This window comes from Patagioenas fasciata, chromosome 12 (assembly GCF_037038585.1).
Source record: "Patagioenas fasciata isolate bPatFas1 chromosome 12, bPatFas1.hap1, whole genome shotgun sequence".
NCBI classification, from domain to species: domain Eukaryota; kingdom Metazoa; phylum Chordata; class Aves; order Columbiformes; family Columbidae; genus Patagioenas; species Patagioenas fasciata.
In genome coordinates this window covers 13,017,757-13,030,363 of record NC_092531.1, presented here as the reverse complement: position 1 = coordinate 13,030,363, position 12,607 = coordinate 13,017,757, and the positions used below count along the sequence as shown (strand labels likewise).

The 12,607-nt window shown below is 45.9% G+C and overlaps 1 protein-coding gene across 2 annotated transcripts in view; it reads right to left on the bottom strand.

Annotated features, from left to right (window-relative positions):
- The window catches only part of MAP1A (microtubule associated protein 1A), a 54,946-nt gene extending 44,249 nt beyond the window's left edge, over positions 1 to 10,697 (bottom strand). Inside the window, exons 1-2 of one of the 2 annotated variants that reach the window (XM_065847129.2) lie at positions 10,529 to 10,697; positions 5,794 to 5,895 (exon numbers count right to left, since the gene is read on the bottom strand). In XM_065847129.2, coding sequence (XP_065703201.1) covers positions 5,794 to 5,895; positions 10,529 to 10,682 — 256 coding nt within the window. In that variant the 5' untranslated portion in view covers positions 10,683 to 10,697. Of the gene's footprint in view, positions 1 to 5,793; positions 5,896 to 10,374; positions 10,405 to 10,528 lie in introns of those variants that run through there. The other variant, XM_065847130.2, reaches the window with a different exon arrangement.
- Between the last annotated feature and the right edge of the window lie 1,910 nt (positions 10,698 to 12,607).

Here is a 12,607-nt window from a genome sequence, read left to right as displayed (position 1 = left end):
AGAAGAGGAATTTCTTCTTTAGATAGCAACCAGTGAATTCCAGGAACTTGCTGCTACACATGGCTGTGGAGGCAGGTGGCATTCACAGATTCAAGAGGGATTAAACAACTTTTACTAAAAGGGGTTGCTCATGGTGTGCCCTTTAACATCTTTAATCCCAGCGCTCTGCATAGTGAGGGACCTGTGAGGCGGAAAAGGGAGAAGCAGTCAGGCACTTGTGGCTCCCTGACTTGCCTCTTGTTGTGACTTCTGGAGCAGAATACCAGGCTGGATAGACCACTGATCTGATTCAGTACAGCGTTTCCTTCGAGCTTGTGTCCTTTTAAAAAACGCAACAGAATTTTCACCTTACCATTCAGTAGAGGAGCTTAACAGAACCAGAGCTTCTATGAGAAGTTGTTTCTTTCGTAGGAACAATGCTTCACCTGTGTAGATCCTGTATGTTTTCACTGAACGCTCAGCAGTTTCAAATGTATAACAAATAAGCAAATGTCAGTTGTAGAGGGTTGGTTTAATGCTGACATGAATTCTGGAGTGAGAGAAGCACCATTTGCCCTTTCAGTCGGTAATCCACACTTGGACAGAACAGCATGAAAGCAAGAAACTGGTGTTCAATTAACCTCTGCTTAGCTGGAGTGCAAAAGAGCTCATCGGAGCGCTGGATTCTTATCTAAGCAAGTAGCCTTTTGGGTATCACAGTGAGAACCATAATATGCACCTTGTGAACAGAGGAACATATTGGAATACACAAAAGGAAAGCCAAGATTAACCCTGATAAGTTCCAGCCTGGCCTACCAGAGATGGCCCAGTGCTCTGGCTTCAAATGGATAAAATGCAGTGCTACGAAATTGTCAGAGAGAACCCTGAAGATGTGTAGTTTCCAGAGGAGCTCTCTTACCATTAAAAAAATGTCTGCTAAAGATGGCAAAAGCGGCATTTTGAAATAAAGTTTTATACATTATCTTACTAGTTTTTACTTTTGTGCTACCTCTTGTTTTAAAATTTAGCTCTGCAGGTCAGATGGAGCCAGAAATATTCAGTAAATATTTCTGTTCTGTATTTGGAATAAATGATAGACATATTTTAGAGACAATGAAATTATTTCTATTTTAACAGTAATGGTGGTGGGAGATTGAAACAATCAGACTAAGTTTATACAAACAGATAATTTATGTACAAGATCTCAGATGTTGACTAAGAAGCTCTCAGCTTCCACCCTGAGCTCCACTGCTCTGGCATTTTAGTCCTGTCAGGCTGGAGAACTCACCAGCAGTAAAGATTCAAATAGAATACAAAATGAATGCTAATCAATGTGGCATTATGGAAAATATGACCTTATTTCTTAATAAAAACCAAATAAGCTTGTCAAAATCTCAAAGGTTGTATTGATATAGTGTAATTATTATTCCGTAACGCATGTCACATAAGCCTACACCAGGACTCATGCTGTTCATATTCATAAACAACCAAAAAAGGAGGAAAGCAGACTAGTGGCAAAGCCTACGGATAACACCAAGTTATTAGCATGGCTGAGGATTAATTACTGGGGGAGACTTCACTGTGGTGAGTTTCATTTGCCATTTTATTTATCAGTATAAATCACACACGAAATGACACTAACTATTGCTAACCAGAGCTGACTGTTACCACTGGGGAGAGATCCTCAGGGGAGGAAAGTCTTAGTTCTATTCAGGAGTCAGCTCATGGCTCAGCAGCACTCAGAAAGTGAATAGATATGTTATAAATTGGGAAAACAATAAAAAAATCTCATGATACTGTTTAAATACATAGCTCTGCCCCACTTTGAACACTACACAGTTCTGATCTCAGCATCTCAAAAAGCTAGATCTGGAAGACAATCATAAAACAAGAAAGATGAGAGGCTTGGAATAGCTTCCACATAAGGAACCATCAGGAAAGGCAGGCCTCTTCAACCTGGAGAAATAATGAGAAGGCAAATATGCCAAATCTATAACACAACTAGATTGGACAGGAATTATCCAGTGTAGGAACAAACATCAAAATGAGACCAGGCAGGGATGAGAATCCATGGAAATAAGCAGTTGGTGCTTCTCCCTGCAACATGTTACTGAACTGTTCTATTCCTTGACGGATCTTTTACTTCTAGTAGGGAAAGATGGAAAAACTTTGTGGAAGTTGAAAAGTGCTGAGGGTCACTGAACACACTGAAAACATACTTCTCCATGAGCTGGGATGAGATATGAGCCAGCACAGTACAAGGAGGAGGCATTTGATGCACTCTCCTTACACAGATCCACTCTTTGTCACTGTGCTGGCTGTACCTTTTGCTTGAACCAGTACAACTATGCACACTAACATGCAACACTCTTACAGAATACGTATTCTTACAGAATGCACAAGTAACTGATTAAAGTATGTCTACCTGGCAGAAACTGGTGCTGCTTGCCAGTCCCACCAGACATTCTTTACCGGTTATCTGGGAGAAAAATCTGAAGGTTTTTGTGACAGAAGTCAGCTGCAAAGAGCAACGCTTGGGATTGCTGCAGCCGCATGGAGCAACATGGGCTGCACTTACAACGTGGGAAACTGTATTTTGGGAAGCTGCAATTCATGGCACCTTGGAGGTCACGCTCAGTGTGGTTACTGTGAGAGCAAACGGCCCTCCAGCACATCAGCAAGAAGCACAGAAGCTGACAGGCACTTGCTTTTATATTTGTCTGGTCAGAAGTATGTTGGCAGACAAATGGTGCAGCAAAGTTAATTGCTCGAGGACTAGAAATCACATCTGAGAGTCCAAAGAACCATTATTGCATCTGTGAAAAAAAAAAATGTTAACCATAGAAATTTTTTACTATCCAGACATGCAATTTAAGACATAGTAATCCTTTTACTAACAGCCAAAAGCTGAACAAAATCCATCACTGGATGATCTACGTTACAGAAGTCTCTCTAGCAAGAGGCCACAGCTGTGAGTAACATACACTATCACTGTAATGTAATTTTCACAAGCAATTGGTCTTTTGCCCCTTGTCTGGAACAGTTTTTCCTTGAACACACAAACTTGTCGTCTGTACTATATGGGAGCTATAATTTGAATAAACAAGCCAGCTTTTTTTACTGCTGTGCACTTGAGATTGATTATTGAAAACTAAGCAGTGTGGTAGAAAAAGAGTATTGGCACAAGGAGACACCCAAAGCCATTCCAAGTTCCATGAAGATGGTAAATCACTTGTACAAGTAGAAATATTAACCTATGAGATATTTGTTACTGTAAGAGGAGAATCAAATGCAGATTTTGAGACTAAGATGTGCATAGTGGACTTGTGCACTTGCCTTTGCTTATCATGTTTGTAACTTAATACAACCTGATTTATGCCACTAATAAAACTTCTGTTCTTTAACTGTTGCAGAGTTGAATTCACAGAAGCACAGAACAGCCCAGGTTGGAAGGGACCTCAAAAATAATCTGGTCCAACTTTTCATGGGAAAAGGAGCATAGATTATATTATCATAGATTATACACACTGTCCAGTCACATCCTGAAACCCGCAGTGCTGGGGACTCCACCATGTCCCTGGGAAGGTTGCTCCTGTGACTGATTGTTCTCACCGTAAAAAATTATTTCTTACCTTGAGTGGAAGCCTCTCCCTGTGCAACTGGCACTCATTGTCCCTTGTGAAAAGAAAGCCCCATCCTCTTTGTCCTGAGAGGCAGTGAGACAGACTCTTCTCCTAGGAGCACTCATCAGACAGCTGCCCTCAGGAACTACAGTGCAACCCGGCTACACCCTCAGAGGGCTGCAGCAGGTATGACCGTGCCCTCAACTGGCATTACATGTACAACAAGGGCTCAGCAGGATGTGAAGTGCGTGTGTTAGTCCAACATGAAAGGCCGCAGGGCCTGTGGCCATCTGCCAGCAAGGCCGCTGGTGATTAGTGTGATACAAACCCCACTGGCTTTCAGCATAAAACATCAAGTTTGCAAAGAAACACGCAAGCTAATACTTGAAAGTGTTTAGTGTCTCTGATAACCCTTTTACAGAAGCAAGAAAATTATCTCAATGATTCATTATTCCAAGCCATTGTTCCATCAAATTAAACCTGAATGTTGTTCTTAATTGCTTGAGTTTCAATTAAATCATTAGTTATTTATAAACAGTTTTCTGAAGACTAACACAAAGTACAATTTCAGAGGAAAGATCACTGGGATGGCTGTTGAGTTATTTAAAATCCCCCTGTTGGACAGAAAATAGCTGCTAATATTCATGTAGGGAGAACTGTTTTCAGAAAAAATAAGCTGTTTTCTCTGAACATCAAAACTAACAGAGATCAGAAAGAGTTTGCCCTACAAAGAGATACCCCAAATGGTTTAATATGATTATGAGCCTTAGTGATACCACAATATCATAAAAGCAGCACGGTTAGAGATTTTGTTAGTATTAGCCAGTGCTAGCAGGGAGCCCTGGCTGGCACACTGCATCACTCATCTGTATGTCTGCTGATCTCCTCAAAAACATCAAAACATTTGAGAAGCAGGACTTCCTTCGCAGAACCAATGGTCACTCTTCCCAGGTAGACACTAATTCTACCTTTTATTATAGTTACTACTGATTTGCCCAGTAAACCTGGTCAACAGACCTGCAATCCCTCAGATCGCTCATGGAACATTCTTTATACACTGGCATCACATTTATCACTCTTTGTTCCTCAGGAGCTAAGCAAGGGAAGTGAGGGGGATATGTGTTGCTAATATTACTCCAGATATTTAAACCCTGAGTTCTAAGAATCCTTGGGCAAATGTTAAACTCATGGTGACTTGCTGGTGCTTAGTCTATTTGTACTATAGACAGTCAGAGTTGCTTCAAGTTTAGACAGATCTTCTGCTGAGTGTTTTAACTGATGTTTCATACACAGTCTTTTAATCCCATAAGTGTATGTACACATACACACAGCTTTGCAAGGAGGGAAACTTTCTATCCCCATGTTAGAAAATCACAGGAAAGTTAAGAGACTTCTCAGTCAGTGGCACCTTTGAGAGGAGTCCAGGCACCTTCTCTCACAGCTGTGCCTTAGGAGAACAGCTTCCCCAACTGGAAAATATATTGAAAAGTTTTGACAAGAGTGGAAAACATACAGTGAGCTGTAAGACAGTTTTATATAAAAACATTTTGCAACAGTGTCATCTGTGCTTACTATAGCAACTAAACATAAGTTACAGAAAAGTATTGTGAACAACCTAACCAGAATTCACGCTTTTCACAAGTTAAGCAAGCACACTTTTTAACTGTTAATGTTGGGTTTATAACACTCTTATTCATTGCTCTTCTCAGGAAAGGGAGATGTGCCTTCAAAAAAGGGATTCGGAAAGTCATTTGACTAGACTTACACACTTGCAACAAATTTTTTTGCATACAAAAGTACATTCTAAAGCCCAAAAGAAAGAGACAGACAATAAATAGCTTGCAAAGTAAAACTATATTGTGCCACCTGAATAAGGTACAGAAGACAGATAAACAAATTCTAACTTACTAGCTTAACAGGCTTTTAAACAGCACCTGTTTCTACTCACTCTGTTTGCAGTAGTGAGATACATAATTTTAAGCTAAATTTCTTGTATCCAACAGATCCTTAAGATGTTTTTTCTTCTTTAGTATTCATGCCTGCAAAATCCTGGACAAACAAGTCACTAATTTAATTTGACATTCTAAATCACAATCAGCTTTATTCTGGGTTTTGTTTTGTTGTTTGTTTGGTTTTTTTCCAAGCCCAAAAGAAAAGTTAAAAGTTAATGCGGATAAACCAAAAGGCTGACCTTTGACTTCTGAAGAAAACTGAGCCAGGTGTCTGGTGACAAAGAGTCGCAGTTGCTGATTCAGGTCACAGGACAGAATGTTAATGTTCCAGGAACGAATTCCTGCCCAAAAACAAAACAAAAGAAACAAAAGTGAGCTGTTATTACAGTGCTTCAGAAACAGAAGATAGAGAAGTTAGCAGGACACATAAGGACCAGCGATGCTTTTCCAGGAGAGCACACTATGGATGGAGAAAGTCTTCAGAAGCACAAGGCCATAGGACACTTACCTGCCACAACATATCCGCCCCTGAAGGACACACAGCAAGCAAGTCTTCATTAACTGGAGCTTCACCCAAGTGAAACTAAAACTACAAAGGACTGAGGCTAAATAAGTGACACTACTGCCTAACCAAGCAAATACATCATGTTAGTTTTACATCTTCTGCATTATCCAGTATTGGTCTCTAGTAGAAATGGTCAAACCACTGAACAGCTCAGACACCAGCTTCTCCATTCCTGTAACCTGTGCATCCTCCGAGCCACCCCCAACTCATTGCCTAATCACTCCTTCAGAGCCCCTGATCCCACTGAGACCCTTGGAGTTTGCTCTTTAATCTATATAATCTTTGTAAGCTAATCGCCTTCATACCGCAGCAGGAAGCAGCATCTGCTCCCATTGCAAGTGGCAGCACGCCATGCTGGGGAAGTCACCTTCAGAGCTGGGTGTGCGCAGTCCCGCGCTCCGGGTGACACCAAACACCATGATCACAGCTCCTCACATCCCAGTGAGGAGCAGCCTCTCCTCATGGTGTGATACTGCACTTTGGCATCATGAACAAAACTAGGGTATCATCACAAATCATGCTCCAGCCTCTCGCGCTGCTGCCTACTGAAGGACAATGCCACAGACTTCTACAAGTTAACTGAAGGAAGAATTTCAGCCCCAGTGTTTACCGATGGGGTCCTCACTGAGACTTCTTCCACCATCTTCTAGAGACACATCCTGTCTTGCATAAAATATGAAGTTTTATTGCATCGGCTATCTGCCTTCTTTCAAGTGAAGCATGTTGACTTTTCATGGCAATATTCTCAGTTATTGCAGTTCCAGTTCTCCGATACAGTAACTCCACATTGTGCTGTCCACTGGTGGGAAACAGGATCTTGAGGATGACAGAGTTAGTGACCATTGCCTCACATAGTTCAGAGTCTCAAGGCCTGCAGAATCTACAGCAGCTCAAAAGTTTGCTCTTAGTTTCGTCTTCTGCTAACAGCTGACACAGAGTAATAGAGTTTATTTATTACCCAACAGTCTGCACTGCAGAGTGCACAAAAACCCCTCAGTAAACCCTATGAACATCACAAAATAACAAACAAAGAGAAAAGCACCACATCACAACCCCACCACCACCTTCCATGTCACAGAACATCTATTCCTTTCGGTTTGAGCACAGGATAGGAACAAATGAAGTGTAAAAAAAAGACAGGGAGCAATAAGGTGAGCAAAATGTTTTCCTGTGATACACTCTTGGAAAGTGTGATTGTATAAACGAACATCCAATCCAAGTGCATGTCAATGCAGCACAGATGAGCACTCTGACCCAGGCAGAACAGGGTGTCACTGCAGGGCGAGTCCTGCTGACTCGAGTGCTGTGTCACTGTGGTGTCTGTCCTGCTGCAGCACCAACGCTGTGTGAGCTTCTGCTGCACCCGCTGGATGCAGGAGGAGGAGATCCTCTTTCAGAGCAAGGAAAGAGTGAAACTATCATCTCACTCATCATCCTACCTGCAACAATTTATTCAATCATTTTTCCCCTCCAGGTAAACTGAAGCTACTCCCAACCTCTCCCCACTTGGATGATTTCAGTTTCTCATGCCATGGCACAGGAGCCAGGGCTGTCTGTGCTGACTGGGATCCTGTACACACAGGATTGCAGACTACACCACAATAAGGTTCCTAAGTATTCATGCTCTTTGCACATGCATGGCTTGGTGAGGGACCATGTGAACCACCAGTTTTCCATCTCTTTCCTTGTGCCCTTGTGAACTTCATTTCCTGCTGAAGTAATTTACTTGTAAGATTTGGCATTTCGCCCTCATACCAGGCCAAGTCTTCCAGATATTGTTTCAAAACTGGACAAAAGTCACACAGAAACAGAAAAATAAGATCAGTATTTATTAGACAGCATTTCTGAATAAGTGTTGTTCAAGCATCCCACAGATACATAACGTCACTGCCTCAGCAGCACCAGACATTGGAACAAGCAGGCTCCCATATGGCCTGTATTCACTATTTTATTCTTCTGAACCAAGGTATAGGAAGAAGTCAGGGAAGGCAGACTTCTGGATCAGCCAGAGGAAGGGATTTATTCACAGAAAAATCCTCTCAGTGATGGTTTCTTTTTTGCTTTGTTTTTTTGTTTTGCTTTTCGTTGTTGTTTGTTTGTTGTTTGGGTTTTTCTGTTGGATGGGGAAGGCAGTTGCACAGACAGGGCACCACAGCCAATAGAACAAAACCCAGCTATTTCATCCTTCAGAAAATCCAATCTAGGCATTATACAGATATATATATAAAATTACAATACACTGACTGTTGACAGATGTCAAGACCCTGCTATTATTTTAACTATTCTTGGGGTTTGTATCCAATTTGTAGATCTTGGTCTATTTCAATAGAGGTCATTCTGCCATTTCAGAGTGGGGCAACTCCTCTGCAAACCTGTGGGAGATCCTGCTCCAAGTCAGACAGAGGCAAGTCTGAACTCCGGGTTCCAGCTCCCTCAGCCGTTCACTTCCACTGCTACCAACTCGCCAGTCCCGCTGAAATTGCTCTCATGCAAAGAAGTGTTTGCACTTGGCAGAACTCCAGTAGGTTTCTGGTCAGACAAAAGTAACTGTGGAACGTACTACTGCTGCGGCAATTATGATTTATGTTGCAAAATCGGCATTTAATTTTTCTCTCGAATGGGAATTCCAGGTCATCAGCATATGACCATAAAATCAAAGAGCAAAATCCTTTAGTTTACAGTTTGATCTGTCACTGTTTCAGAGAATGGGTAAAGATCCGGCTTGGCACACAGTTCAGTGAAGTGCCAAGCAAAGATGATCATCCTCCCGTGCAGAAAGCAGGAGAAACCCCTTTGAAGAGGGGCTTTTAGAGGCCAGACGGTCACAGTCTGACCTGCTCCTACTGGATAAAGCCAGCTCTTGAAAAGGGAATGAAACATTGCACTCACAGTAGCTGATAAGTGGTCTGCCAGCAGAGATGGATGGAAAATATACTGAAGTGGAGAAATTGGACAAGATTTGACATTTTTACATGCACTTAAACTGCACTGTCCATCTGTTCCTCAGTGCCGTTGATGCTCGAGAGGAAAACAGTCCCAGAAGTATCTCCAAATAACTGTTTGGCCAACAGTCACAGCTGTTATTGCTGGCATCTTTTGAACCAATGTGTCTTGGAAATTGGGGGGTGGAAGGGGAGAGGGGCAAGAAGTACATGTAAAGCCAAAAGGCTGTTAATTTATTTCTCAGAGGTGTACTAAGCTGCTCATTAGAGCCTTCCTTTAAGGTCCCGATGTAGCTGACAACCTCTCCTTCCTCCTTTTCTCAGGATCCATCAGAAACCACCACAAAGCTAGAACTACTACCTCACCACCTCCTCCCCCGTCACCTTTAAACAACACTTCATCACATACAAAGACTAAGTCATTGCCAAGGTCTCCGGGTGCTACCGCAGCATGATTAACAAAGGGGTGAAGTGTGTTACGGCAGTCCTGTCTTGCTCTGCCTCATTCCTGAAGCAGTTCTCTGCCGTGGCTTATCCTCCCTCAGCTCCTCTGGTCCACACTGCTGCTCCTTAGACAGTGAGAGGCCACAGCACAACAGGCCCTGTGTGCAGCTGTCCCCTTGCACCCCACTGAACACTTGAGCAGGACAAATCCTCCAAATAGTAAGATACAAGTTTGGGGTGAGATGGAAAGAAACTGTAATCCACTGACCCACTAATAAAATTGGAATTTGGAGAACTCAGAACCACAAAATGTCATCAAGCTTTAAGACATTAAAAACCAGTGTTAACTGCATTTCAGTAACACAAATACATGAATGCTCAGGGGGAAAAATGGGATACAGCAACTGACGGCCTGAAAGCCTGCGCGCACCGGCCGGCGGGACCAGAGCCAGACCCGTTATAGATGCATCTGTCACCGGCTGATCCGCGCTGGAGCCGACACACGGGTCATCGCCAGCCCTGCGGCTGCGACACCGGCGCGGCCACCACGCCCAGCGCGGTGGGGCTGCCCTGCCCCGCCGCCCGGGCCGTGCTCACGGCGGCCGCCACCTCCTCCATTCCCACCGCCCGGCGGCCCCGGCAGAGCACCGGCCCGCGCCGCCGGGAGGAGGTGAACCTTGCGGCGGAGCGTCGGTGCCGCAGGGCAGGGCGGGCACCGGCAGCTCCGCCCCGGGCCGGGCCGGCGACACCGCGGCGGGCGCGGGCGACCCCGCATCCCTACGGCGCTCGGCGTCAGGGACCGCCCGCTCCACACCACGCTCCAGGGCGCCCCGCACCGCCCCGCGCTCCAGGGCTCCCCCACTCCTCACCGCGCTCCAGGGCGCCCCGCACCGCCCCGCGCTCCAGGGCGCCCCGCACCGCCCCGCGCTCCAGGGCGCCCGCGCTCCAGGGCCCCCCCGCTCCTCACCGCGCTCCAGGGCCCCCCCGCTCCTCACCGCGCTCCAGGGCCCCCCCGCTCCTCACCGCGCTCCAGGGCGCCCCGCACCGCCCCGCGCTCCGGCTCCGTCCCGACCTCGCCGATCACCACCAGCAGCGCGTGCCGCCGCGGCTCCCGCCGCCCGCCCGGCAGCCAGGGCGCTGCTGTCTCCATAGCGACCGGCCCGGCCGTGGTCTCCATGGCAACCCCGGCGGCCGCTGCTGCAGCGCGCGGTGACTGGCGCGCGGCTCTTAAAGAGCCCGGAGCGCCTTCCCGATTGGCCGAGCTGGCACGTGGGTCTGCGCTACTGCGGAGGAGTGGGGGCGTGGCCTCGGGTGGGCGTGGCTCTCTGCCCGTGCGCGCCCGCTCGTCGGGTGCGGCTGGGCCCGGGGAGCCCGGGAGACCCCGGCGGGAACCGGCGGGGCCGTGGCTCCGGGAAGCCTCGGGAGGCACCGGGAGGCCCCAGTTCTCTCCCGGCTCAGACCCGTCCGCAGGCCCGAGCGCAGCGCAGGCCCTGTCGCTGAGCTGCAGCCGGCGCCGGGCAGCGGGCTCCTGGCCCGGCTGGGCGCGGCTGCGCTCCTGTCCGCTAGGCTCACGGGGGAGCTCAGTTCACCTTTGTGGCTCGGGTGAGTGAGGTACTTAAATTCAGAAATCCGCAGAGAGTTTTAACTGCGTGGTGTTGAGTCGTTGCGATATCCACCACAAAACCATGCCAGCCAGCAGTGCTGAGCAGCGCTGAGTTCCACAATCCTGCTTCCTTCTCCATCACTGGCCAGTAAGCAGGTCAGGTCTTCATCTCTGCCTGGTGCTTCTTCTTCCTGTTCAGTTAAAGGCACGTGTAACCATCTCCAGCGGTAAGAGATGAGATTTCCCAGAGTCCAGAAACATAAGATACACGAAAATCTCTCTGAACTTTGCTGGCCACCAGTGTAAAACTGCTGTGAGATGCCAGCTGCTGTGCACCCACAGGAGCTGTGAGCATCCAGCATGACCAGAGGGCCTTAGTTCAGGGCACAAGCCCAGATCACTGCCAGTCAGTTCTAGTTCAAAGCACATTGGTGCAGCATGTGGAAAAGCTGAGCAAACTCAAAGAATGAGACTTCTTCATGTTGAACAAGGGAGAACCACCAGAAAGTAGTTTTGGATAGAAAAATCCATGTCTTTTCTGACAAAGAAATGCAAGATTATCCTGTACTGATGCAGCTGGGTGGAAAAGCAACCCAGTTATTGTAAAACAAGTTGAGTCAGCAAAAACCTGCAGTGTTTCCTAAATGTGTCCAGTTCTGCGTCCTGTGCTGTGCAAGATCCCACAGGGATGAGCTGCAGCTCAGCAGCCTCAGTGAGCAGAACAACCACCTGCCCTGTTCTGCTCACTGAGCACCCACCGAGCCTGCAGCGAGGACACGGCTCAAACCACGGACTTCTGGCAAACGTGTGAATCTATACTGTCATAAGACTCTGACAGAAGATAATTGGGGAAAAAAGCCTACCACAGAAAGGGGGAAAAATCCAGAATAACTATTTCTGCAGGCTACAAGTGATGTTACTAGCTTACAGAGTTTTCTAAAATTGAGATATTTAATCAAAAGGTGCTGTAGGTCACAACAGATAACTTAGGAGATGATGCAATAGGTCTTTTTCACATTACATTTTGGTGGCACCACTGGCTATGATCTTTATGGAATAAATCTCATAAGCAGAGAGAATTAGTGCATTTAAAAGATTTAAATTATTTCTGTGTGTTGTAACTTGCATAGCAGTATTTAGTTTGTCTCAAGGAACTGTACTGAAGCAGGTAAATATGTGAATAAAGCCATAAACCTGCAAATAAACACCAGCCTACAATAAATTATATCATGAAAGCAGGATTGTAGATCATGTAGGGAAGACACGATGGCAAAACATGAAGATCAAAGATTTTCAGAGATTTTCATACCAGCTGGTAGAAGTGCCCTCTGTTTTCAGGTGATTCAGTCGTATTTTTGACATGGGAGCTTTCCAGGGCTGCAGCTTTTCACTGCAGTGCAGACGCTTCTGGCTGGATCGCTGCCAAGAGAAAAGAAAAGGGGGATGTGCAGACTGGAGTGGAAGCTTAAAAACAATACCCAGGCCTGGTTCTGTACCAC